Raw genomic sequence first — 24,001 nt, 5'->3', positions numbered from 1 at the left:
TAAAGTTACACTGGGAATTGAGGAGCCCTGGCTCTCCACATCAGCCACACACTTTCCATTTGGGTAAAGCACTTCTGGCTGTGACAGAAGTGATGCTTCAAGGGATCTTGGGGTGGAAATTTCTTTATTAGACCCCAAACCAGATTTGGTGGACTAGGAAATCTGATCAGTTTAGTTAGCAGAAGGTCTGAGAGGTAGTGCTCAGATGCATACCTAGATAGTTTGAAAATCAGAGTAGACAAACAGAGAAGCCTTTTGTCTGAAATCACTGCTGTTAACTCTCACAGTAAAATGTCACTCAGAGGCAAGCTCCATTGCCTGTCACAGTTTCAGGTAGCCTTGTGCTGACTGAAAGAGCCAGAAGAGCCAGCCGGGGTTAGCTCCTGACAGCAGCGACAGGCCATGGCATTGGCTTGGTCATCCTTTGGCTGACCCTCAGGAGGAGCTGCAGCTGCAAGCCCAGCCCTCACACACTGCCCTAGGGAGGAGGCAGCCCCAGCTCTGGTGCCCAGCATGTGCCTGGTTAAAAGGGTGTCTGCCACCAGTAAGAGACAAAGACAATTCTTCTCCAGAGACTTACATAGTACAGAGATTTATACTGAGTATCATTTAAGAACAAAAGCTCACCTATTCAGGGTAACTTCTATTGAAGAACGTTTTAGTGGGCAATGTTTTTAGAGCTTTTCTGATAAATGCCATATAAAGACACATTTGAAACCCACTTGTGTGAATTTTAAGTGGCATTACTTCCATTACCATAACCTAAGGTTTAGTGAGCAATAAATTTAGCTCACAGGAGTGGGCAGAGAGAAAGTTCCAGACTCAGTGTGGAATGCAGAGCCACTAATGATACCCAGATTCAGTGGCACTAATGGTTTATCAATTAATTTGATTTTATTTCTTAATTTGCTTCTGAACACATATGCTTGATTTTCAGATCTTTAAAAGCCAAAGCATTGCCAATGGGTGGTAATTCAAACATGTCTATTTCCCTTGCATGGCTAAAGAAATTTTCTGGGTGTTTAAAATTTGCTGAGTTTTGTCTTTTGTCTTTTATTCTTCTTTCTTTGCTGCACAGCCCTGCTAGCTAAGGTTAAGGTGTTCAGAGTTCCTGATTTACCTTTGACTCATTGCCAGTGCTGCTGAGGGCACTTGGCCGCTCAACATCAAGCGTATGTGTTTTGGAAAAAAAAAAAAAAAAAAGCAGCAATTGAGTCATTTTTCCACCCGTCACATTAGTCAGATGGGCTTTCCCCTCCTCCTCATGTAATGCCTGGATATAATTTCATTTAGAGCAGTTTAAGAAAGCAGACGTTTGCAGATTAAACTTGTGAGAATGAGATGTAAAACATAAAGTGGAGGCTGCGCTGGTGGGAAGGCTGAAATCGCTTCCCGGCTTGCTATTTCGTGCGACTTGTGCCGGCGGGAACGGGCCGGGCAGGGCTCGGGTCCCCGCCGGCCGTCCTGCGCCTGGCTCCGGCCCGCTGCCTCCCTGCGCAGCCCGGCGGGGAGCGGAGGGAGCCCGGCAGGGAGCGGAGGGGAGCGGAGGGGAGCGGAGGGAGCCCGGAGGGGAGCGGAGGGGAGCGGAGGGGAGCGGCGGGAGCCCGGCGGGGAGCGGAGGGAGCCCGGCGGGGACTGGCGGGAGCGGGCGGCTCCGCTGCCGCGGGACACGGGCGCTCCGCGCTCCGCCCGGGGCAGGAGCCGTTCCCCGCGGTGACCGGCCCCGCTGCTTCCCTTCTCCCCAGGTGCTGCGAGGGAGATGCGGCACTGACTGAGGAGCGGGCTCGGCCCGGGCTCCGCTGCGGGGCCGGCGGGCGCGTTCTGAGCTCGGAGCGGTCTGGATGAACGCGGCGGCGGCGGCAAAGGTCGTCGGCGAGTTGGGAACAACATGAATACCTCGGTTCACGCCCCACTGGGAAATATTTCCGGTCACCTGAATTTTTCGGAGATGAACTCGCAGATCTTGCAGTTTGAGGACGAAGATTGCCATGTGCCTTTGGCCATGGTCTTCACTTTGGCCTTGGCTTACGGGACTGTGATAATTCTGGGAGTCTCTGGGAATCTGGCCTTGATTGTCATCATTTTAAAACAAAAGGAGATGCGCAATGTTACCAACATCCTCATTGTCAACCTATCCTTTTCTGATCTCCTAGTGACCATCATGTGTCTTCCCTTTACCTTCGTGTACACTTTAATGGACCACTGGATTTTTGGGGAGGCCATGTGCAAGTTGAACCCTTTTGTGCAATGTGCCTCCATCACCGTCTCGGTCTTTTCTTTAGTCCTCATTGCTGTGGAGCGCCACCAGCTGATCATCAATCCCCGCGGCTGGAGGCCGAACAACAGGCATGCCTACATGGGGATTGCTGCCATATGGATTTTAGCCACAGCTTCCTCCTTGCCTTTCCTGATCTACCATGTATTGACAGATGAGCCCTTCAGAAATGTTACATTTGATGAATATAAGGACAAATATGTGTGCTTGGACCTGTTCCCCTGGGACACTGCCAGGCTTTCTTATACCACAACGCTTCTGGTGATTCAATACTTTGGACCACTTTGTTTTATATTTATTTGCTACCTGAAGGTAAGATAGAATCCTCTTGCAATGTGTACTTTGTTCTACCTGATGTTTGTTTATTCTTGCAGAGGTGACAGTGGTAGGTTAATTTATTCCATGTGTTTCTCTTTGTTGCATTTCCTGCAGATATACATACGGTTAAAAAAAAGGAACAACATGATGGACAAGATGAGAGACAGTAAGTACAGATCCTCTGAAACCAAAAGGATCAACATCATGCTGATATCAATAGTGGTCGCATTTGCAGTTTGCTGGCTGCCTCTCACCATCTTCAACATCGTGTTTGATTGGAATCATGAAATTCTGCCTGTTGCTACCTGCAGCCACAACCTCTTGTTCCTGATTTGCCACCTCACTGCCATGATCTCCACCTGTGTGAATCCTATCTTCTACGGGTTTCTCAATAAGAACTTCCAAAGGGACCTGCAGTTTTTTTTTCATTTTTGTCACTTCCACTCCCGTGAGGAGGATTATGAGACTATAGCCATGTCCACCATGCACACAGATGTTTCAAAAACCTCTTTAAGGCAGGCAAGCCCCATCACATTTAAAAAAATAAATAGCGATGACGATGAAAAAATATAAAGAAGTAATAGAAATTCTGCACCAAACTGCAAGAAGTGTGATTGCAGGTGAAGTGTGTCCAAGGACAAGCACAATTACATAACAAGTACAAAAAGAGTAATGTTTTTCTTCCTTTTCCAAGGAACTTTGATTGTTGTCACTTTGAAATTATGCACTGTGCATTTTTGCCCCTTTTACTGCTTTAATGTTCACAGAAGCTATATCTGAATTTTATTTTAAGACATAGTCAGACCTGCTACTACCTATGGTTTTCATCAGCTGGTTTTGTTCTGTTTTCTTTGTACAGTTCCGTCCTTCAGCAAAAAGGTTTACTTATTGATTTTTTTTCAAAGAAGTAGTTTTGAGGAGTGTCCATTTAAGACCATTAGAAACAATATAAACCACAGGGTCACTGTCATTACAGAAGATATCCACCAAAGAATAAAATTAGGAAATTCTGATTTGAAGAGGACTTTTTTTTATAATTTCATCTTTTGATCAACATTAAAATCCTATAAAATCAGTGTAGGTTTGCAAAAAAAGACTTATGTGAAACCTATAGAATATGTTTAAATGGGGACATACAGTTGTCTCATTCAAAGAGGCAATTAGGGCTGTAATCACTTAGTTTCAAAGACAGGATTAAGAAAGAAATTCTGTTCTCATTCACAAGAATAAAACCCTACAGTAATTCCACAGAGCACAATGGGATAACTGATGCTTCAGCACAGCAAATGAAAACATAAATGGGGCTTCAGTCCCAAATGATTACAGCTGGTTTTAATAACACAGGCTTTTTAATTTAAAAATCCAAACCCCATTTTTATCTGGCATCAGTGACAGGAATTACTGTTGCTGGGATGAAATGCACCATCTGTTCCAAGCCTGTGAACCACGTAAATTCTCCTTGAGACCTATGTCTAGAGGGAGATGGGGCTGTTTGCTGTCTGGACAAGGGGCAATTCCATCCTCACAGGTGACAGAGAAATTCAGGTCTGGTATTAAAAAAGTAAGATCGAGCTACCTGAGTCTTTTCATAGTAATTAGTGTTGATCTATATAAATTATGTATAGCCTCATAATACTTGGTGTTCAGGTGCAATGGCATAAACCTGGACAATCTCCAAGGCAAAGGATGGTTTAATCAAGACCTGCCAAATTTAAAAGAAGGGTATGAATATAGGTTGGGTATAATTGGTGTGTTTAGCTTCCAAACTCACAGTTTCCACAGTCAGTTGAAGTGTGGAAACATTTGCCAAATATCCACAATAGACCTCTGTTACTGCTTAAAATAGATATCCACTAATTAAACAAAATATCCGTGGCTAGATCCCAGTTGAGGGAGACCATAACTTGACCGCTTAAGTGAAATTACAACAAAAACAGCCAGCTGAGGTTCTGTGTCATACAGTGTACTTTGCCATATCATCAATGTCTTTTTGAATAATCAGCTTTTAAAAATACAATATAGATCCTACTTTCCTTCAGCAAGGTCAATTTAAATCATTCTAGCAGACAAGAGGGTCTTTAAAATGGATATAAATGTAAATGTAATATAAATGGAAATCTGATGTGATATATTTCTAAGCAAAAATATCTCAGGATGTTATGGTGAATTTCATATGTTCTAAATTTGACATAGATAAATGCCTAAGAAATTAAAATTATTTGGGTTGCCAGTATTTAAAAGTGAAACACCGTGCCTTGTGCTGTCTTATAAATAGTGTAGAATACTAAAGTAGCAATGTGTTCTTGTGCATTATAATTCCATGTATTTCCTACTGGAAGATAATTTAATTTAGAAGGATTTTTCTGTGCTTGAGAACAGAGACAGAATGTAGAAAATTAATTATAAGACAGAAGGTTCTTTCAGAGCTTTGGCCTTTTGAATTTTATGAGATTTCCTTTTTCTTTGTGCTTCCCTATGGAATGTGTTGTTAATAACTTGACAGGGGCTCCCAAAATTTTTTTCTCTCTCACTTTGCAACAATTTTCACATTTCAAAGGATGTGTATTTTCACAATGAGATACAATGTACAAAAACAGTCATGGAGATTTTTTTGTAGTAAGATTGTCAGAGTGGGTTTTTCCCATTACAAAAAGTCACTGTGAATTTTATGGCTTTTTTCCTCTTTTTTTTTTTTTTTTTTAATGCCCTTTCTTTCAATGTAGTGCAAAAAGAAAATTCACTCAGTTGAGAAACTTTCCAGTTACTTTGCTGGAAATTTTTGTCTAAGCTGAATTAGGTGCTTATACAGAGTAGGTGTAGAAGAACTTTAGAGGAGCCTGCTGGTGCTCAGGAACCAGGTGTATCCTAAGTTTTGGAGGTCTCCAGTGGGATAGCAACATAATTCTTCCTATGTCAACGTTTCTCCTGCTTGAGGTGCAGCCTTAAATCACGCAGCCCATCTGACAGTGTCTCATACTCTCCCCTGAGAATGCATGTCAGGTGTTCTTTGACCCCAGCACCTGATCAACAGGGTGAACTGTAAATGGGAGCATTATTCCTGCTCATCCTTGTTCAGCTCAGGAGCTGTTTTCCCTCTGCACTGCTGTCCTGGGATCAGGCTTCTCATGTTTCCTCACTTCCCTGCAAGAAGCCTTTCTGAGCCTCTGCTGAACATGCAGGTTAGTGCTTTGTCACACAAATAGCACAGGGCACACTGCCTGTAATGACAGTGGAAATGAACACAGGACAAGGACTGTTCTGCAGGAAAATGCATTTGGAGAATTTCAGAGGCAAAATCATGGCTCTTCTGAAGAATTTGTTATGAGGACAGAGATAAAAGTCGTCTCTCTGAGGTGCTGACCTAACATCTGCAGGGTGTAGCTCAGATCTACCCAGAGCAGTATATTTGTCTTTGGTTTCAAGACTTGATGCTGGAGCTCTCCAAATCTTTCCCCTCCCAACAGCCAGCTACAGTACTGATCCTCTTTTTCATTTTCCGAGCTCCAGCATGGCTTCTCCTCTATATGCTAAATTTCTTTACAGGATAAGCTGACAGGTTTTGTGTTTCACTATAATTTTTCAATCATTCTGGGTTGATATTTATTTCTTCTACGTGCTGTTTTGTCAAATGTCCCACACTTCAGCACATGTTGATTCCTGTCTCAAAAGCCTGAAGATCCCTTTTATTCTTTCAGACTTGTAGAAAAGTTTTACTGACAGAAAAACAGAACAGTGAGTGATCTATAATGTATCTTATTATTTATGTGTCATACATTTCATGTCAAATCTCCAGCCTTAAATGACAAATGCAACTATTTAATAAGCATCAGTATTTGCTTCACTTGTCAGTTATTTTAGCATCTTAAACGTCACTTTGATCAACCACAAACATTTCTGCATAATCTAAATAAACCAGCATATTTGTATACCATGTTAATAAATACATCTGTGTTCCCATTTTGCTTTTTTTTCTAAAAATGGTTGTGTCATTGTTAATGTGTACAGTAATTCATGACTTTCACATCAACATTAAATGGATAATAAGGAAGGAAGTGATTAATTGACAATAAAACCTGCCTTTGGTAGGCTAAGAGAGAACAGGAAATTTAAAAATCTATATCTATACGTATATAATCTACCCTGTCATTATGACCACATAAAGAGAAAAGTTTTAAAGCAGGAAAAGAAATCAACATGACAGAACCCCCAAGGGACTTTAGCTGATGCTGACTGCATCTCATCACTGATGAAGGTGTGAATGGCTGAGGGCTCATACATTCTGACTCTGTGGTCTTGCACTACAGCACCAGCTATTATTAATGGATCCTAAAGGGAAAATTTTATGCTGATTCATATTCAGACTGTAAATCAGTATATGTTTCAATTCAGGCCTGCATATCAAATTCTCATTTTGACCTCAAAGTAATGCTCTCAGTTCAATGAAACTAAGAACTTAAAGTTAACCATTTACCTGAATGGTTACTGCTAAATAATACTGCATTGCTGGCTGGAAGCTCACACTCTTTCCTAAAAATAAGATTTTGGAAATTAGCTTTTTACAGAAATAAGTTAATGACATATAGTTGGTAGTTTGTTTGTTTGTTTATTTGTTCTGGATTCTTCTCTGGATTTTTTTCCTGGGCCTCATAATGCATAGGTTTAAAGCTTTCCTTCCTACTTCTTTGTATCAAAGAATTTACCAATGCAGTGCAGAGAATGAAGACAATAAGGAGATTTTCTGTCTTCTCTTCTTATTTTTAAAGCATACAAAACAGTAGGAAACACTGGCTTAAATAACATCTCTCTCTGCAACAGATTAAATTAATTCAGTTGAGTGGAAAGGAGAGAGGAATAATAATTATAACCAAAAGATAAATTTTGTTGACAGTCATTTCTCAATTGAAGGATATATACAGCTCCAAGATCTACCATGCCCTCTTCATTCTTGTGTTCTTTAGTACGCTGTATCTGCTTCCCTGAGTTATTACTAAATAGCCAAGTCATTACTAAAGTTGATGTGAAAGAAAATTCCTCTATACAGGTTTTGCAGAATTTCAAATGCTTGAGTATAACAGACAAGATTAAAGCATGTGATCAGCTTTGGCTGTTACACTTTAATTAACCTGTGGTCAGAAATCACTTCTATTCAGTATTTCTGCCCAGGCAGAACAGTGTTAATGGTCTGATTGAAGTCAGTATTTCAAATATTCAGGAGTGCATTCACAAGGACTAACTTCAGCTTTCTTTCCTAGTCTCCAAGGCACTCACACCTACACTACTCTGGCGCCATGCATTACCAAAATGTCTTTCCCTCAGTTATCCATACAGCTGCTAAGTGGCAGGACTGCCATCTTCCAGGGCAGCACTGGGCCTGCTGGCTACTGCCTCCCTTCCTCCTCTTCCATGGAGCTTCTGCTCTCACTTGGTATGTCATCCCCTTGCTAGCTGCTTTCTGAGGAAGCTGTAGAAATTTGTACTCTGATTTTGTGAAGTGCCTGAGTATCTGATAAAATTCAGTTCTATTCAGGACAGTGCTTTAAATAGTTTCTTTCATTAAAATTATCTTCCGGCAAGTGTTTCATAGGCAAGTTTCTCAAAATTTGGAAGTATATAATTTACAAAGACTGTGTAGGAAGTATGTCCATGCAGAACATCCAGCTCATTGCAGCAAAACTGCCAGCACACACTGTCTTGCAAATAGCTGAATTGATGATCTGGTTCTTTATCATAGGTCAGGCTTTGTTGCAAGAATTTGCCCCAGGTGAAAACATGTTTGAAAGTGCTGCACAGGAGATGCTGGGCATGGTTAACTAGCTTGCTACAAATTATGCAACATTTCAGATATACAGGGAAATAGAGTTTAGAAGAGAGACAAAAAGCAGAACATCTAGATGAAGTCTTGATGCCTTCTGTCAGACACAAAAAGACTCAAAGGGAGAATCAGGTGTTTGTTTATTTTGGGGGGCCAACAGACTGACAGGTAAATGGTTTTTTTGAGCAAAGTTGTGGTCAAAGAAGTATAAATGATAAACAGGTTCTCTGCTCCCATTTCCAGAAAAAGAATATGGACCTTTATTTATGACTCTGAAGGTACAGATTTAATACCCTTTACCATGGATTATTCTAAATTGCTTTTTGAAACAAAGGAAATGAAATGGTTTTGGCACAATCAAAAAATAACAGCTTTTCATTGCACCCACCTACTGCACATGAGTCCATTTGCTTCTTCTGCACAGCATGGAGAAGGTTTGTTTATGACAGGAGGAGTAACCTGATCAACAAAGCCCTCCTTGTCTCTCTTGGCCCATATCCACACTGATAGTGTGCTGCTGTTTTTCCCTTTGCAATCTTCCCCCCAGCCCCAGCCTCTCCCAAGCTATGAAACTCTCCCAAGTTTTTATTATGCTGTTTATGTTGTTTCTTAATAACAGCTGTCTGTGTAAACGTGTCCTTGAAAGATCCTGTTCAATGTGTGCTTGATCATATGGGTGAGAGGCCATATAGGGCTTGTAGAAATGTGGCTGGCAATGTGAAGATGTTTCAGGCAATAGAAAACTTGAAAATGTAGCTATTGCATACTGTTATTCAGCCCTTTTCATTTAAAGCTGTTTTTATAATTTTAGTTCATGCAATTTAAATGTCAGCTTAGCTTACACCTCTAGAGTAAACTTTCTCTTGGTGATCAGCCACCACAGACATTCAGCAAGAGGAGACACTGGGTAACACACTTTGTATCCTTACTCAGCCTTACAGCCTCTCACTTGCCTATAAGCTCCTCATTATTTGTACTACACTTGAAGATATGTATGGAAAAGTCTTCACTTCTTTCTCGAAGACCAGTAAAAATTGGATAATGAAGACATTTAAGAGACAGGACTGGATTACTTTCTCTGATTTTTATTTCCATTATTATTGTGACTGTAAAGTTTGAGGCTCTTCAATTAAGCTTTGACTTATTATCAGTTTGGGCACAGTGGTTGTCACCTGGATGTCAGTCACGGTGCTGATATGCCTGTAGTTAGACAGGTGCTGAAGTAAAAGCCTTAGAGCCTCACCTAAAACACTGGAGGGTTAATGAAAAGCCTCCCACTGACTTAAATCAGCTTTGGGTGAAGTACTTTCAAGTGATACTAAGGTGCAATGCATGTCTGAACATCTGCATTTAGCCAAGGGACAAATTAAAAAGTCATCTTCAGCTGCTTCTTACAGTATGGTTATCCTCTCAAGTTCTTCTGTGAGTTTTACTCTGAAGTATTTTCCTGACACAATTACAAGTTAAATGTGTCCACTGGGCTGCCTGGCTTACTGATTTAAACCAATTTGCCTCACAGAAAATTGAAGAGGGTACTAGCAATTCATCACTAGCAAAAGTGTGGGCTTTTTTTTTGATGATGATGATGATGTTGATGATGATGACGACGATGATGATGATTATGATGATGATGATGATGATGATTACTACTGCTGCTTTTTCCACCTTATAAAAAAAAAAAAAACCCAAAAAAGATCACTAACAGCCTGACAGCATAGGTTAGTTTACATTTGAAATTCACTTCAGGCATGAAGGAATCTCAGCCTGCAGCACAGGCTGTGCATTTACCTGGTAGAGGTGCACCTTAAGCAGGAATATGAGCAGTCATAAATAAAACCACTGCAAGACATTGCTTAAAACCAAGTGTCTTCAGAATTAGATAAGGGGACATTTAAGTCAAAATATAGAAACTTGAATTCAAATATAAATGATTTTTGTAGTGGAATTTATACATTCAGATAACCAAGGGACTTAATGAAACCATTTCCAGGTCCATGAAGGACAGGAAAGTGATTAGGAGTAGTCAGCATGGGTTCTTAAATGGGAAGTCATACTTAACCAACCTGACATCCTTCTATGAAGATGATTATCTTACCAAACAAACTACTAGCATGTTAGATGAGGAGGGAGCAGTGGATATTGTCTACCTTGACTTCAGTAAGGGCATATTTAAGTTTGAACAGCAGCCCTGTTCTCTGGAAAAGCCTTTTTAATTTTCAAATCTTTCAGTGCTGACACATTGTCATGTGTTGCTTCTACTAACCCACTAAGGAAGATCCAAGTAACCTTTCATATAGAAGTATTGCCATTTACTTCACTCTGTTGACCAAATTTGGTGTAATAAGCTTTTAGAGAGACCTTTTAAACTATATTTGGGTTATACAAGCACTGTTAGAAAAGCACTGAATATAACAGCAGCTTGGTGCAGTTGTACCTTACAAATTTGGGGAAAATAGATTGGGAGCTATGCAGGTAAAAGCATTTTTATCAATACCCAAGGAGGGAAAATAATGGAAGAGCCAAATTTTCCTGCTACATGTGGCATCCAGCCACGTTATCAATAGATAGGGCAACAAGTTTGCTCTCATGTCTGAGCTAGGCAGTGCCACATGGCCCAACAGTTGTGGAGCACAACCAAGAGTTGTGGCAATGCAGTTTTAGACTCTGTGGAAATATGAGGGGAGAGTTGAGGCAAATTTGCAGGCCAAGAACAGGCCATGGAGACATGGAATCAGAATGTTAATAATTTTGGTATTCAGAATAACCTGTATTAGGGAATGTAGGACAATTATCAGTTCCTAGGCTAAGCTGCAGTACATGTTTGTCAAAGTTTGTGTTTGGAGCATTTTTATTTTTTTAAATACAACAGAATTAATTGAATAGTAAAATCCAGTTTAGCATGGTTCCTGGTTAGACAGACAACTTGTTATTGAAAGTGCTGATAGAACAAATTATTCTTTTGCCACTCTAGAGTTGGATGAATCTGAAAGAGTTCTGATTGCTCTAAAATACTTTGCTTACTAGGTATGATACATTTTTTTTTTAAAAGCTACAGATGAAGCAATGATTCTGATGGTGATTTATGCCATGTTACTAGTTTTAAATTAAAGACACAAGTGTTATTAATACATTTTAATTAAAAATTGGTGCTAGCTCTGTCACACGGGGTATTACCACTTGATTTCTTGGACGGTTTTCTTAGAAATGTGCTGCTGTTGGTACAATGACTATGATTACAGTTAGGCAAAAAAAAAGAGCCAGAAAAAACCTCTCTGCTCAGAACATATATTTTTATATGATTTCTTAAACTATACCCTCTCTTCTTCAAACACCACTCCAACCTGTGTTTTTAGTTCAGGGTAGCACAGAGACAGTTTTGATGCCTTAAAAATCTCACTGAAGGCTTCTGCCATTACTGACCCAATCTGAAAGCTATGCTGATTTTTCAGTGCTCTCTGGAAGCAGACCCCTGCTAAGAGGAGTATTTAATTATACTTCAGAGTATTCTGCTGCTGTACCCTATAGTCAGCCAGAATTCAAGATCTTATGAAGCTGCTTTGATTAGACAGAAGCTGAGATAAACACGTTCTTTATGCAATGCTATCTAAAAACACCTTTTATACAGTGCTGTTTCCAGAACAACAGGAAGACAAGTTCCAAGCGAGCCTGGGTTTAAGAAGCTCAGTCTCTGCTTCCTTCAAGTGTTCTGTTTGCAGCTCTTTACACTGACCCTCTGTATTCTCATTGCAAGCAGCCACTGCTGGGACCACTGGAGTGACAATCACACAGAGCTCCTGTAGGTGTGGTACAGCATTAGGCAATCCCTCTCCCCACCTTTCTCTCTTCCCACGCCTACGCACCACCAGCACTTGTCAGACTAAAAGGTAAACTAAGCTGTGGCATAGAGCCAGCTTAAGAACAATAAACCTAACAATAAAGAAGGGATTTGAATGGGGGAACCGGTCCCATTTGTCAGCTGGTTACACAAACACTTGTTCTGGTGTGAAGGCAGAGGTTGGTGGGAGGAATGAGTGAATGTCTAGAGATGGGAATGCACAGTGCTTGGGCTGGCATGGCCACGTAAATACATTAGTCAAACTGCATCCTAACTTTTTAATAAGGAAAATACTTCTTAACCCATCAGTGTTAGCTCTGACCTGCTACGAGGTCAACTATTTTGGGTGGCTCTCATTGTGTGAGCTGCTGGTTCTGCCAAACAAAAAGGCTTGGTTGGACTTTGTCTAGATCCTGAGTACTTGTTGTTTAAAGGAGCCTTCTCTTGTCTTAGGATTTAAGCTTTGCATTCTGACAGCCATTTTTGCTTTTCCATATAGAAACACCTCTCATGCACCCTGTGCTGTAGAAGCTGTTAGCTCTTCTCCAAGAAACATAATAATCATGGAAGTATGCATTTTCTAGTAAACTCTACAACCATGCGCAGTGATCTGGGGACTGAGTCTCTGGATTCCAAAACCTGGTATTTCTGTGGGTTTGTGTTTTTTTTTTTTTTTTTTTTTTTTTTTTTTTTTTTTTTTTTTTCTTTTTTGTTTTCTTCACCTGGAAACTGTGTGGAAGAGACAGATTGCTGCAGGGCTACATCCAATGTGAAAAAAAAGGTTTGTGCAATTGAGAGAAAACTGAATTGAAGAAACTGCTGTGGTCAAGACTCCGTTGATTCTATGTTTCTATGACTAGGCTAAGCAATGTCACTAACCCTGCTATTTGAGCTTTCTACAAGCATATTCCTGCATGCCAGTAGGTTCAAACTGTCTTGCTTAAATCAATCACTTTTACCAGCAATTACTGTGTTGAATCACTGTGAACTTTAATTTTCAACTCACTTTCAAAGTTTAAACTTGGAATTGCCTTGATTCAGCTAAGCTTGACTTACGAAATCATATATGACTCAGCCTGTATGCTCCCATATAAAGTGCTCAGAGACTGATATGTGATACTCTTAAAATCAGAGCTTATTTACTGTGTTCACTGAAGCTCATTTGCATCAAATATTTAAGTTTGAACAGCAGCATTTTTTGAAAGAAAGAAATAACAACTAAGATCTGAAATATGAAATTGTTATAACTAAGGTTTTAACTGAGATATAGATGTGCACTTTATATTAATATCCAGTCTGGAGATCTTTTAACTGAATGTATTAGCAAACATATATCTGGTTTCCACATTAAAACATTTGCATATAAATGTATATTAAATGCATATAAACCCATTGCTAGAAATACTGGAAAGATTACTTTGAATAAAGTGACTGAATTAAAAATCTAGAGGTTTTTAGAATACAGTAACTTCTTGACTTTTCCAAACTTTCACAGTAAAATATAATTTGACTTTGATATAGTGTATTCTGTCACATTTCTAAAAAGAAATGGCTGTAGCCTGGTATTTTGACTAACTGTTGCAGTGACTGACAAGGGCATTGGCCAGCCAAACATCTCCCAAAGCTGCAGCCACCTCACTGGCCAGGACCTGAAGGGCTGTGGGGTTCAAACCAATGAAAGCATCCAGACCAGGTCTTTCCCAATGCCCAGTATGAGGGAGGGCTTGGGAAATAAAAGCTCTCCTAGCCACACAGACAGTGGGGTGAGTGGTCTCTGTCTCCTGTGCCTCTGCTCCCACACGTGACCTGACAACCAACAACCTTTTCCTCAGCGAGTTTGCTTTCATAAGATGGATATAAAATCTAGGAGATCAAAATGGAGTTCCTCTCTGGGTTCACTATGAAGGTTGCCAGAGGAAAGGGTAGTAAGAGGTGCTGATTTTCCTTTGTGTTCCTGACCTATTGGTATTTTGCTAACACTGGTGTACTCCTGGGTGTTGTCATTTTATTCTGTGGAGGTTTTGTTCATGATTTTCCTTCTGCTCTGTTCCTTTTTAAAAATATGTTACTCTTTCTGGCCAGCCTTTCAGATGATCTTACCAGCTCTCTCACTTAAAGCATGCAGAGAATTTGATGGCCGGTTTTCTAAAATCTAAGATTTTTGTTACAGTCGTGGAAGGTAACTGTGTGTGACTCATGCAGTATATTAAATGAACCCAACACACTTCAACATAACTTTTTTATAGCAGAATTTGATTGTCATCACCAGCCATTCATATCACAGTCTTAGGTTTTTCCCTGCTGATCACCCTTGGCAGCTTCTTAGAATTGCTTTGTGTTTATAATTTGTGATGCTGAGAGTTTTAAATGTAATTCAAGGTTACATTTGATAGAGTCAGTATTAAATATCAGGGCCCTGCCGTGAAGCCTGCAGAAATCCATAGGAAAAAACTTGCACTGCAATATAATATGTGCATTCTTTACTGCATTGAACATCCATGGAGTTGCTGCATATGAACTATGCATTTTCTTGTGTCCTGATTATTTCAGAAAGCCTGCTCAGAATTTTGCTACCCCTTTTCAATGACAATTAGTGCACAGCCCTTCAGATTCCTGGATTTGGGGTTTTGGAAAAAAATCTTCAGCTGCCTTTCCCTAGACAAACTGGGAAGCTGGGACAGATGAATCTGCTGAGAAATAGAAGAGATAATTCCAGCTGATTAAAAAGCTGATTAAGAAACGTAGAGGTTTTTCTAACTTGCAGAATTCTTTATATATATATATATATATAAATATAAATATGATGTAATGGACAGAATGTATAGATGTAGTGGACTGTTCTCCAAGGGACAGGGTATCTACACAGACAGCCTGCCTTTGAAGTAATGGCTCTTTTGCAACATCTTTCTTCATGAACCTGAAAGAAATACTTGTATATCCAAGTAAGGTAAGGTCAATCTGCTAGGGCAAGTGCTTGTAATGAAGTCCCATTACAACAATTCTGTCCAAAAGAAGGCAAGAGAAAATCAAAAGTCAATGAAGGTGAAAAACAGTAAGAAGCTGGTAGAGAACTGAGGATAAAAAAAGTAGCTTTGGCAACAAAGTTATTGATTTAGTGCCAATGTTCTTTTTGACTATGGGTTAGAGAGAGAAACAACATTTGCAGCTATCTCCCTTCCAGGCACCAGATTGCAAAGAGAGGCAACAAAGCTTGCAAATGCTTTGGTAAAGTTCCAGTGTGGTGAATGGATCAGGAAAATGTGTAATAGCTTCACTGAACACTGAAATTAGAGTTCAAATAATAGCTATTTTTTTTTCCCCCAAGATCAAAAAGAAAAGTTAATTCAAGGAAATACATGGTTTGGGTTGTATATGAACACCAGTTTTGGACTTTGCAAAAAAAAAAAAAAGTATACTGTTCAGGTTTATAAAAAGTTTTAAAATACTTTTTTCAAAATCCTGATAAAATTTGCTATAAAATGCTATTGTGAGATAAGAAAATTACATACTGCCATTAAATGTTCAAAATTATTTGATTCAGCTGTTTCTAATGAAACGTAGCATTTTGATAAGCCTATGAAATTAAGCACTAGGAGGCATCTAAAATCCTCTCCTCCCCTCTGGAAAAAAACCAGTGTTGGCTGAAAAAAACCAAATTTTATGAATTCCATGGTTCCAAATAAATGACATTTTTGGGGATTCTGGTACTTTATAAAGTACCACTGATAGAACTTCTCCAGTTCTTACACCCTCTCATAACATCCTAGATGTTCCATGTGACTTCACAATAAATTACAACCCTTTTGATGTAAATGAATGCCATTTGTCTTCTTCCATAATTTCGTAAGGTCCCTATACAAGAATTCCACAGAGAATGGGACTGCAGAATTAGAAAAGGGTATGGAGTGTCTATAACAACCTTCTACCTTCTCTTCCTAAAGAGAGGTAGTAACTCAAGTGAAAAACTGCATAATTGGAGGCACTGAGAAAGAAAAATAGTAGGGAAGCTTGGGAACATAACTTTTAGACCAGATTCATTTTAGAAATTGTAATAATGTTTGTTGCTTTAAAAAGTAAGTTTGCAAATTGCCTAAGATCATTATGACTTCAGAAAAAAACCAGAAAAGAAGTCCTATATCTTCACTTTTTAAAAACTAAGGTGAATATTAGAGAAATTCATTGATCCCTTGCAACTGATATTTCTCTTTTCAGTAAGTTAACTCTTATCTTTGTGCATTTTTCCACATTAGTTGTCACCACACACAGAGGTCAAGTTCTTTTCTGTGATTTTTCACAAAAATACTGAGGTACAGTATCTACTGTACTTATTCTCTGGTACTCTGTGTATTAGAATGTTTATTTGAGGAAGAATAAGCAGAGAGATGTGTGGGTGATAGCTTTGTTATTGTGGAAAGACTAAGCTTGAGAAATAAGCTGTAGTCACTATGGCAATGAACTTAAATCACCATGTACCAATGTAAGGTTTTTAAAATTCAATTTTTCTTTTTTTTCCTTTTTTTTTATTAGATGTAACATACAAACAATGAAGGAACAAGAGAGTGTTGAATTACAGTCCAATTGTTCTAATTACATCAAGCTCAATGCACAGATCCTGGGGTGCTGGAAAATAAAGAAAGAGAAAAATTGAAACAGAAGGGGCAAGAAAAAAAAAATAGAGCAAAGAATGAGAGAGAATAAATTCATAATACTTTATCAGTCTTTCCTGACAATACTGCTGTTAGCTTGGTATAAGTTTTAAATCAAATTTTTTTCAGCAGATTCTTAACAACTGACTTCACTTTGCAGAAATTAAATGCACTTTTCTACTCATGGCTTAGTTTCAGGCATATGACTGAATGTCATAATTCATCCACTGAAAGCTGGAACAGTCTGTTTGGGCTCTTCAGAGGACTACTGGTTAGCCTTCAGCTGTTTCATAAAGTATTCAGTTGGATGAGAGTGACTGGCAGGATGTATACAAAACATGCACATTCTGTCTTTAAAGCTGAGTTATAGTATTAATGAATTTTTAGTGGCACAGCAGTATCAGTCAGTAGTCAGTAAAATAAACGTGATGATATGATTTTATGTATCTTCATATATGCACATGTACAAGTGTGTGGATTCAGAGAGAGGTTAGATAGAGATATAGACAAATGTGTGCACAGACACAATGTTATAGGAGAGTTTTTCTTGTTTTCTTTGATGTTAATAACCAGGAATGCATAACCCTGTAACACAATGCTGTACACAGATGCTCTCTGATTGATTACCCTGCCCCTGTAAAAATTTCCCAAGATCGATTTTTGAACCATAACAATTCTTATCACTTACTCTTTTAGGAAACTGAATGCACTTCAGATCCAAGGCTAGCTTACTGCATCTCATTTAAATTTGACCATACCTATTGCTAGCATTTAGATTTGTTAAACAGTGAAAAAAATTGCTGTATAAGATTCCTAAAAATGCAGCTTCCCAAGCTGGTGTGCTTTCCTCTTGGCTCTTTTGGGGACATACAGTACTAGAAGAGACCACCTGGGATATCTATTCAAGCCCTCTGCCATAGCAGAGCTTTTCTTTGTTGTACATGTGAGCCTTCCTGTTGATTTTGTAGGAACAAATTTCTGCTACAAATTGAGCAGTTTAGTCAAAAGCACTAGAGGGAATCAAAAGTAGCTACGAGGTAACAAATTCCTTTTGTATTACTAACAATTTAATTTCTGTGTGTCAGCTGAAAAGAAAAAAACCCCTTAGTTTAAGCATTATGAACATTGTGGCTCATTCCAACAGGTGACATAAATCCTCAGTTTTACAATAGTAGAAGCTCTTCCTTAATTTTTTTAATGGAGAGAGAGAACCAGACTATGCTGAATAGGTATACGTGTGTGGAATGAAATGTAACAGACTGGAGAAAATATGAACTTTTCAGTCCATTCCTGAAATTTTGATGCTGACAAATGGTGATTTGTCTTTGTTCCAAATGCAACTCTTACAACATTTTGCAAGATCAAGCTCTAATAAAATATAACATAGCAATTAGTAACCACATTGACAGTGAGCTGCTGGAAGGCATTTAGAAGCCACAGTAATGCTATAATCAGCACTCAAAAAGAACAGCTATAAAGAATGTATAATTCAGTTAAATTGAGGAAAGTGCATATTTTTATAGTATTACTTTCTGCTTAGACTTAAATGATTATTTATAGAATCAGGACTGTCAGTTACTAAAATAAATAAATGTAACCTGTCCTTCATCTCCTTTGTTTCCCTGGCTACTGTGTGTGCAGTGCGTCAGTGAGGACAGTAATATCTGTATGTCCAGCCTACTGCCTTCTTCCCTCTTATCTCCTTTATTTGTGGACCCACAGGTGATATTTTCCTTTTTTCCCACTGAACCACTGTTTTCATTATACTGACAAGATGCCATTAGGTAACAGGGAAGCTGGTTGCTGAGCGAGGTGAAAACGATTTGTCACGAGTCCATCAGCCCCATTTAGGGAAAATTGATTTCTCTGCTTATCAGTGCAGAACCCAAGTGGCCAATATTTAGGCACTACATTTTTAAAATTGAAAATAAATTATTGATCTGATGATGACCATCAGGAACTTTTCTGGATTCAAACCCACCAAATCAGTATTTTGCATCAGTTATGAGAGGATGACACAGTTTTAAAAAATCTAAGCAAAATAGCCATGGCTTTTCTTTTAAGGCTACAATTAGTTTCTTGTTATGTACCATAATGAATTAGATGGTTTCCTCACAAATCTTTTATTACCTAAAGGTACCCACACCCACAAAGCCCTTTGAACTGAAAGCAACAAGAGGTTCATTGCAGGCTGAGTAACATGAATCCTTTATTGATGATGGTTTTGGGGCAAATAGTTCATAGACTGTTATGGGAAGTGGCAAACTGATGGGTGATCAGGGTTTAAAGAGAAGTTAAGATTTTGATCTAAAAATTCATACTTTTTCTGTTTTCCCTAATAAAATTAAATTTAATGTAAATTCCAATTGGTTAGAGTACTCAAATGGTAAATCCAAAATCTTAAATTTTTAGATTCATGAATGTATTAACTAACATTCAGATAGTAAAGGTTAGGAAATCATGCTCTCAGCAATATAATGTGAAAAAACCCCAAACAATCCCCTACCACTTCCACAGGGATTTTTTCCTACTTTATGACTTTTCTGAAAGCTTGAATAACTCATAGGATAGAGCAAAGCAGAATTTATGGAGATAATGTAACTGTCTTACCTGTCTCCTCATAAATAGATTGCATTCATCTTAGCTTCCCTCTTCTTGATTACATTTCATATTTGAAATTATTATTATTATCCTAAATTATTTCCTGTTTGAAATACAGATTTTTCAATCCAGTCTGGCTTGCATCTTACTGAGGTGCCTAATTGCTTTTATACTGGAAGAAATTACTTGAAAAACTTGTGTTGTCTAAACCCAGACTGATTCATACATAAGGAAACATCTAGACAAGATTATTTTTCACCAGGCAACACAAGGTATGAAAGTGGTACAAGGTCTGAAAACTATGGAAATTAAATCCCTCAGCACCTAAAAACCTCCTGTTAATCCTGCAGGAAAAGGCCTTCAGCATATCAGGATCTATATCTAAGTACTCAGTATTTCAGAAGGAAAAGTAAGGATTTTAGGTGCTCAGACTTTTTGCATTTTTCCCGATCACCCCAGGTGGGACTGTAACTGATGCAGCTGAAGAGCCCACTGGACAACAATCCAAGGAAGGGGCTTCCCTTCCAATGAAAACAAGACTTCTGGTCCAGGCCTAAAGTATTTTTCAAACATTTAGTTCATTTACCTACTTCTACTCTTCATCCTATTGCTGAAAACCAATCACTTTCTACTCCAACTAAATGTTACAGTAAATCTCAGTACCACTCACTGTCTTTGCTGTTCAGAGTAATTGGTTATAACAGCATAGCAAAATTAAAATATGCAGCACATGCAGCCTTGTCTGTCACACCCCTAGGCTAACATCAGAGTGGGTTAAGGTGCAACATAAATCAGCCCAGAAGTGGAGTTTATGAAATTGATGCCTCCTAGGCAACTTTTTTCTTGTTTCCATGTGTGGAGGGATAAAAAGAGCCGAAGGAGAACAAGTCTGGAACAAGACATGTTTGCCTGGCTAAGTCAGTGTGTCTCAGAAAAGGAGCAGGCAGCCTTGACACAGAGCCATAAGATTCTTGTGTTCACTTGCAAAGAGTCAGTAGCTCCAAACTCAGTCTTGTGTAAGACCAAGAAAAGTTCTCAGTAGTATCTGCCAGGAAAACCCCAGGTTATCTTTAACTCCTAATGGGAGGGGGACCTAAATATTTTATTAAACAGCATGTGTTTGTGAAGTCATATGAAACTCCTGATACCTTGCTTAAAAAAAAAAAAAAAAAAAAAAAAAGAAGCTTTTGTTCTCTAAGCATGTTTGGCTTCCCATCACTAAACATTTTTGCTCTCTTGGTTTCTTATTAGTGTTTCTACCATCCTAGTGGAAAAAAAAGGTCATAAGATTGTTTTCTTATGCTAAGTTAATATACTGGGGGATGTAGACTGGGGGATGTTTTCTCAGCAGGGAAATGATTATTCTGAAAACAATGGATTTTTCTTAATGACATCTAAGTCCTCATAAGATACCCAGAGCTTCAAGCCAAACCATCCACAGCATGAGTTCGACTCTCTTCTGTCAGTGACTGTGTTGATAACCATGCATTGAAAGTTATCCTTATTCTACTAATAGGTGTATAAAGTATAATTAGACATATCCAAAAGCTAGCATATTTAGTGTGCTGAAATAAGCCCTTCATGCACAATGCCCATCTATGTGCTGGTGGACACTGCATTTCTCAGGGAGAAAGGCTGTGTGGTGCTCTGTTACCTGCTCCAGCAGTTGTGAAGCGTGGCATGGATTAGGGCTGTGCCATCACTTGCACCTTTTTGACTCCATGAGCTGTACACCAGCTGATAAGACAAGTCAGAAATTATTATTTTAGGCAACATGCAACATGTAGCAAAGAGGGACTTTCAATTATTTCGCCTCAGTTTTTGTAAGTGCAAATAAATGATGGAAGTCTGTAATGCAGCACTTAGCGTTTTCCTGTCTAAGAGCTACTTTTGATTTCAGTCCTGCCTCAGTCATTTAGCTTTAGGATGCTTCAATGCCATTAACTGAAATGAGATAGGTTACATTAGGCAAAAAGATTGCAGCAGATTTCAGGAAAAAGCATGCTAAAATTCCATTAACTTGCCAGAATTGAACTTCTCTCTTGAACTCTAACTCTTCAAAGCTTCCTCTTGATATGCTTTTATAAATGCAAGACTCTGGCTATGGTGTTTTAAATAATACTCATTTAGAGCTTTAGATTTAGTTTATAAGTATTTTATTGGGAATATTTCCATTTATCAGTCATATATGTTATTGCTTAATATGATTATTTAATGTGACATTTAAGAGATGCTACTGACTATAACTTCCATAAATTCCCTAAATCCTGCTGTTTTCATCACTGCAAAACTTCTGTTATTTTTTTACCTCTGAGTTTGACTGCTGTAGCTGCTGGAATTAATGAACAGAAGCAGGAATATTTTAAATCCTAAATTATGACAATCCATTATTGTAAAAGCAGTTTTCTGTGTGAGATAAGTATTGCAGCAATATTTGTTTACTCAGATCACGAAAGGTCAGGGACCAACTTTGGAGACTGTACTTTGCAAGAAGAAATGACTTAATGGTAAAAATAATTTTAATAACAATTCTTCTTTTGTTCCTACTTTCATCTTCTTAAATAATTCTAATAGATTAGAATAATGTATTTTTTTCTTTGGGAAAAAAACCCCTAAAATAATCTTTAATTATTCTAAAATTTTACTTCAATTTCCTTATTCTACAAACTTCTGCCTTCTTCACTCAACTCCTTTTTCAAAGAAAGTTCAGGGGACTGTAACTCTACTAAAAATGCAGCATATGCAAATCTCCTCTTATTTTAGACTGTATTTTGTGTAAGACTTTTCTACAAGTAGGTAATTCTTTTCTTAAAAGGGTCTAAAATCAATATTTTGATATTGATATGTCTTAAATGTACTGATTATTTTATTAAGAAAAAAAAAAGAGAGTGAAATAAATTGATTTTCAGGGTCCTAAGTTGCACAAAGAAATCTTACTTCATGTAAAAAATATGTCCCTGAGTACTTCGATTAACAATGCCTAGATAGGAATTGAAGAAGACCATTAATTAAGTTTAGTTTTATATTATTTTAATCATGTCAAATCGATTAAAAATACAAATAAATTCCAGATTATTTCTCATTCTTCTATGGTTGGTAAAGTCCACACTTCTCTGATGCAACCAGCACATAGACAGAAGAATATAAAAGCATCCAAGTTTTTTTAATCTCTGAGAGCAAGCTGTTGCTTTAAAAAAAGTTTAGCCTCATAGCTTGTGGAAGTCTGGAGTTCATGATAAACGTGACTATGTACCTAGTTAGTTTTGCAAAATTATTTTAACACAGGATGGTGTACACTTCTATGCAGTAGAAAGCAGGAAAGCTTTTAATATTATGTGTAATATATATCTGTACAAAATTGTTAACTGGACTGTACTGATTGCTGATTTTGTTTCTATGAGGGTATTTAAGTATCTGTCATCCCTAAAAGTGGTTGGTGTTCTGATGTGTGGCTACAGTAAATGAGAATTTTTCAAGACAATGGAATCATATGCCTTACTCTGCAGTGATTTAATCAAAGGGAATTCACCTTTTAGACCTGGTCTGAGAAAATTTGTCTGAAGTCATCTGGAATAGTCTAGCAAGTATATATGGCCAAAGTACCATAGAAATAGTAATCTCCACACAGAGGAGAACTTTCTGAGCTGCAATTGTCTCATTTCTTTCTGTTCTTTATTCCTACAACAGAGATTAAGATACCTCCACCTCTATTTCTGCCAAAGTCTAAGTTCCAGATCTGGAATGGATTGTTGCCTGCTGAAACTGATATCTGTCATCACAGCCCTTAGAAAGTCCCCTCTGTGGTTCTTAGCATTATGATATAAAGTGTAGCAGAAAAACAATGCATATACAATAGAATAACAGATCATAGTGTTATCAATAGAAACTGTGCAATAAGAACTTTCTGAGGGTTGCAAAGTACCCTATAGACCCAGCCTGTAACAATCAACATAATTTATCACACAGAAAAGTTCCTCTTTACCCTTCCTGCCTGTTTTCATGTTGTAGGTTTTTTCCAAGTTGGGTGTCAGCGTAACATTTGGAGGCATTATTCTCTTTGTATTGCTTTAAATGACTGACAGGTATTGATAGATCCTGGGTGGGGAGGGTTTATTTAGGTTGGGAGGAGGTTTGTTTGCTTCACTTGGTTTGGTTTGGGTTTTTTGTTTGTTTTTTTTATATATGTTGTAATTTTACACAAGGATGCCTCTAGAAGAGCTGATCAGGTACCCATGGGATTGTGGTCATATAAATCACAAGTGTCAATCAATGCAAAGCTTTTTCTCTAAACAAAGCAGAAATGTTGCATGTAGAGTATTTTCTCCGAACATATCTCTGGGGAGACTCTCCCAGGTTTTGAGATCTTACATCTCAGCAATACTGAATCCTGTCCAGGAGATCCACTGTGAATGCTAATGTTTCAAGTCTTGCTTGTCCTTACAATATGCCGTGCTAGTCCTTACAGCACCTGCAGTGCAGCAGTCATCTTCAGCAATTAAAAAATACCTTTGTGT

The 24,001-nt window shown here is 38.3% G+C and overlaps 1 protein-coding gene across 1 annotated transcript; it reads left to right on the top strand.

Moving 5' to 3' along the window:
• The first annotated feature begins 1,749 nt into the window (after positions 1-1,749).
• NPY1R (neuropeptide Y receptor Y1) lies at positions 1,750-6,534 on the top strand. The gene is made up of 2 exons (XM_059845628.1): positions 1,750-2,587; positions 2,708-6,534. Exons 1-2 carry the CDS (start codon positions 1,889-1,891, stop codon positions 3,164-3,166), a joined length of 1,158 nt encoding a protein of 385 aa, XP_059701611.1. The 5' UTR covers positions 1,750-1,888; the 3' UTR covers positions 3,167-6,534.
• The last annotated feature ends 17,467 nt before the right edge of the window (positions 6,535-24,001 follow it).

This window comes from Haemorhous mexicanus, chromosome 4, assembly GCF_027477595.1.
Source record: "Haemorhous mexicanus isolate bHaeMex1 chromosome 4, bHaeMex1.pri, whole genome shotgun sequence".
NCBI lineage: Eukaryota > Metazoa > Chordata > Aves > Passeriformes > Fringillidae > Haemorhous > Haemorhous mexicanus.
This window is presented reverse-complemented; position numbering and strand designations above follow the sequence as displayed.

Bases quoted from the DNA above. Each gene is read 5' to 3' on its own strand.
- NPY1R (XM_059845628.1), top strand. From the start codon at position 1,889: ATGAATACCTCGGTTCACGCCCCACTGGGAAATATTTCCGGTCACCTG. The intron at 2,588-2,707 runs GTAAGATAGAAT...CATTTCCTGCAG, and splicing joins TATTTATTTGCTACCTGAAG to ATATACATACGGTTAAAAAA.